The sequence below is a fragment of the Tupaia chinensis genome, unplaced genomic scaffold (genome assembly GCF_000334495.1).
Source record: "Tupaia chinensis unplaced genomic scaffold, TupChi_1.0 Scaffold000515_1, whole genome shotgun sequence".
Classification (NCBI taxonomy): domain Eukaryota; kingdom Metazoa; phylum Chordata; class Mammalia; order Scandentia; family Tupaiidae; genus Tupaia; species Tupaia belangeri.
This window is the reverse complement of record NW_006160028.1, coordinates 6,050,799-6,053,723: the sequence shown is the minus strand read 5'-3', so window position 1 is coordinate 6,053,723 and position 2,925 is coordinate 6,050,799. Positions and strand designations below refer to the sequence as shown.

The following is a 2,925-nucleotide window of genomic DNA, read 5'->3' as shown; positions in this document are numbered from 1 at the left end:
TGCTCCAGGGCTTGCTCTCCATCAGTGTCCTGTGCTGAAGGTACTCAGTTTCCACTGCTGCTTTCAGAGCTCATTTTGGCTGAACACTTGTGCTGTGATGTAGTAAGACACGGTTTGGGATCCTGGCTCCATTACTTACTAAGTGCCAACTGGAGTTCACTAATTCTCTAAATCTGAGTTTCCTCGATTGTAAAATACTTGCGCCTTGGTGAGGATCAAATGAAGGATTACCTCAAATGTGGGCATCAGATTTTTTTTTTTCAAGGTAAGTATGTATTGAACCTATTTCAGAAGTCCAATGTTTTTTAGAAAAGTGTTGCTCCAATGGAAAAGAACAAGAATTAAAATGAGCTGAACTACGTTTCTGGCGTGGGCTCCACAACACCTTTTAGTAGTGGCCTGCCACAAAGCACTGGGGAGAGCCATCTGTGCATTTGCCCATGCATTTCCACCTCCACCTCTCACTCAAATCATCGGAACGTGTTTACTTCAAAACTATCTGTGTGCCATCAGTTCATAGAAGAGTGACTTTAATGAGTTTTTGATCTAAGTGGCAGTGTCCAACCGTCTAGGGTCAGAGCTGCCACAGACTGACCTCAGCCTGCTTCAGTTAAGAATTTGCCAGTTGGCTGTGGCTGGTGAGGCAAATGGCCCACTGCTGAGTCCCAGACCAGGGACTTGGAAACCCCTCCAGGCACATGCGCATGTGTGCCCCAAATCCGACAGGAGAGAGGTGAAGAGACTTCTGCAGGAGCACGCTACATAGGGGGAGGAGGCGTGTTTTCTCGCACGCTCGCCCTCTCAATTATTTTTTTAATGACAAAACTAACTGGTACATATTATTATTCTTTATAAAAAAGTGTGTTAAAAAAATCAACATCACAATCCCGGGGGGGTTGCTATCAGGGGCGCTCTTAATGGCCACCAGGTTTTGGACAGCGGGATCCCCCTCCTGGCCACATCCTTTAGATGTCCTTTGTTTGAGAGCTGCGCGTAGAGTGGGGAGGCGATTTCCACCTTAGGTGTCATATCCTTAGCGCAAACAGGGAAAGATTGGAAAGAGCTTGCTAGATTAAATTCTCTAGGTCCAGCCAGTCTCCAAGGAGTGAAGAAAGAGGATTTAGCGCCTCCAAGGAATAAGGGGAGGGAGGTAGATAAATGCTTTCCCTCTTTTGCTCACCAAAAGTCCAGCGTTGGGGCGCCTCAATTTTTTCCCCAAGGCTTGGCTTCCAAATCCAGCCTCCAGCTCTCATAGACTGCACAGCTGGCGGGCCTCCTCTACGCCTGGGTCCTCCACCCGCCCGGCCACGCGAGTCACTGGAATCCAGGCACAGTTTAGCCCGAGCCCAATCCCACTGCACCTAGGACCCAGCGGCGGCAGAGCACGCCCTGGCTCCGCCTCTCCGCGCCCGCGATTGGCTCTGGGAAGCACGGCCCCGCCCCCGCCATGGCCGCCGCCTGCAGCCGGGGCTCCTGAGCGGGTTGGTTTGCCGGCTACTCGCACTCTCCCCGGCTGCTTGGCCAGTGGGTCGAGGCGCATGGGCCTCCTCCGAAGCGGGCACCCATGCGCTCGCGCCATGGCCCGCCTGGGCGCTGTGCGTTCGCACTACTGCGCGCTGCTGCTCGCCGCGGCGCTTGCTGTCTGTGCGTTCTACTACCTGGGCTCGGGCCGGGAGACCTTCTCCAGCGCCACCAAGAGGCTGAAGGAGGCCCGCGCTGGAGTCCCCGCCGCGCCCTCGCCGCCCTCGCCGGAACTGGCGCGGGGCTCCGTGGCGCCTGCTCCTGGCGCCAAGGCCAAGAGCCTAGAGGTCGGCGGGGCTGGGCCGGTGGATTACCACCTGCTGATGATGTTCACCAAGGCGGAGCACAACGCCGCGCTGCAGGCCAAGGCGCGCGTCGCGTTGCGCTCGCTACTGCGCCTCGCCAAGTTCGAGGCGCACGAGGTGCTTAACCTGCACTTTGTGAGCGAGGAGGCCAGCCGCGAGGTGGCCAAGGTCCTGCTGCGAGAGCTCCTGCCGCCCGCCGCCGGCTTCAAGTGCAAGGTGAGCGCGGCCGCAGATGGGGGCTTCCAGCGGTGGCCTAGCCAGTCCTCCAGTGCGATCAATGTGTGCCTTCCCCCAGTGAGTGTGCCCAGCAGGCTTGGTGGTGGGGGGGGACAGGGGAGGGGGGTCTTCACTGTGCTGCACAATCCTAACACCAGTAGTCTAACTCCCTCTCTGTCCTAATGGTGTGTTCACAGCAGGCTGGGGGCCTTAACCAGGCCCTCTTAGAGAGCCAGGCGTGCTCGGCTGGTGCAGGAGTGGAGCTGGGCTGCTGACTGCCTGTCCCACTCTTACAACGCCTTGGGCTATCGCCACGCCCCCGTTTAGCTAGTGTTGTGGGATTCAGTAGTGCCTTCAGAGTCCGCACCTCTCTCTATTCTCAGCCTTTGACTTTTTTTTTTTATTATCATCATAATCTTCTTTATTTTACATTGGATTACATATAACTTTACATTGACTTCCATTGCTTTTTCAAAAGGGAATGCCATGCATGTCAGTCAATACAGAGACATCAACCTCCCCGCTTTATCATTCAATGTCTTTTCCATGCTTTTCCCAATAATTATTATTATTATAATTTTTTAAAACAGTCAATTGCTATTTCTCATTTTGCTTGTTAAAAGACTTCACCCATCATGAAATACTTCCCAGACCAGTCCAGTTGAGAATACTATACATGTCATCATCAACAGATAATAAACCATATCTGTTTCTCCCTAACATCCTGCCTCTCTATTGTTCACTTGCTATCTTTCTCTATCCTCTTCTCTCCTTTGCTTCTCTCCTTTTTTTTAATAATTTTTTATTATAATTTTTTTTCCCATCACAACACACAAATGAATTTTCCATCCAAAATACACTGTGCATTGGCTCAATCAAGCAC

General features: G+C 52.6%; 1 protein-coding gene across 1 annotated transcript in view; it reads left to right on the top strand.

The window, feature by feature from the left end:
- The first annotated feature begins 1,493 nt into the window (after nucleotides 1-1,493).
- The window catches only part of XXYLT1 (xyloside xylosyltransferase 1), a 193,560-nt gene continuing 192,128 nt past the window's right edge, over nucleotides 1,494-2,925 (top strand). Inside the window, exon 1 of the mRNA XM_006156751.2 lies at nucleotides 1,494-2,042. Coding sequence (XP_006156813.1) covers nucleotides 1,539-2,042 — 504 coding nt within the window. The 5' untranslated portion in view covers nucleotides 1,494-1,538. The remainder of the gene's footprint in view (nucleotides 2,043-2,925) is intronic.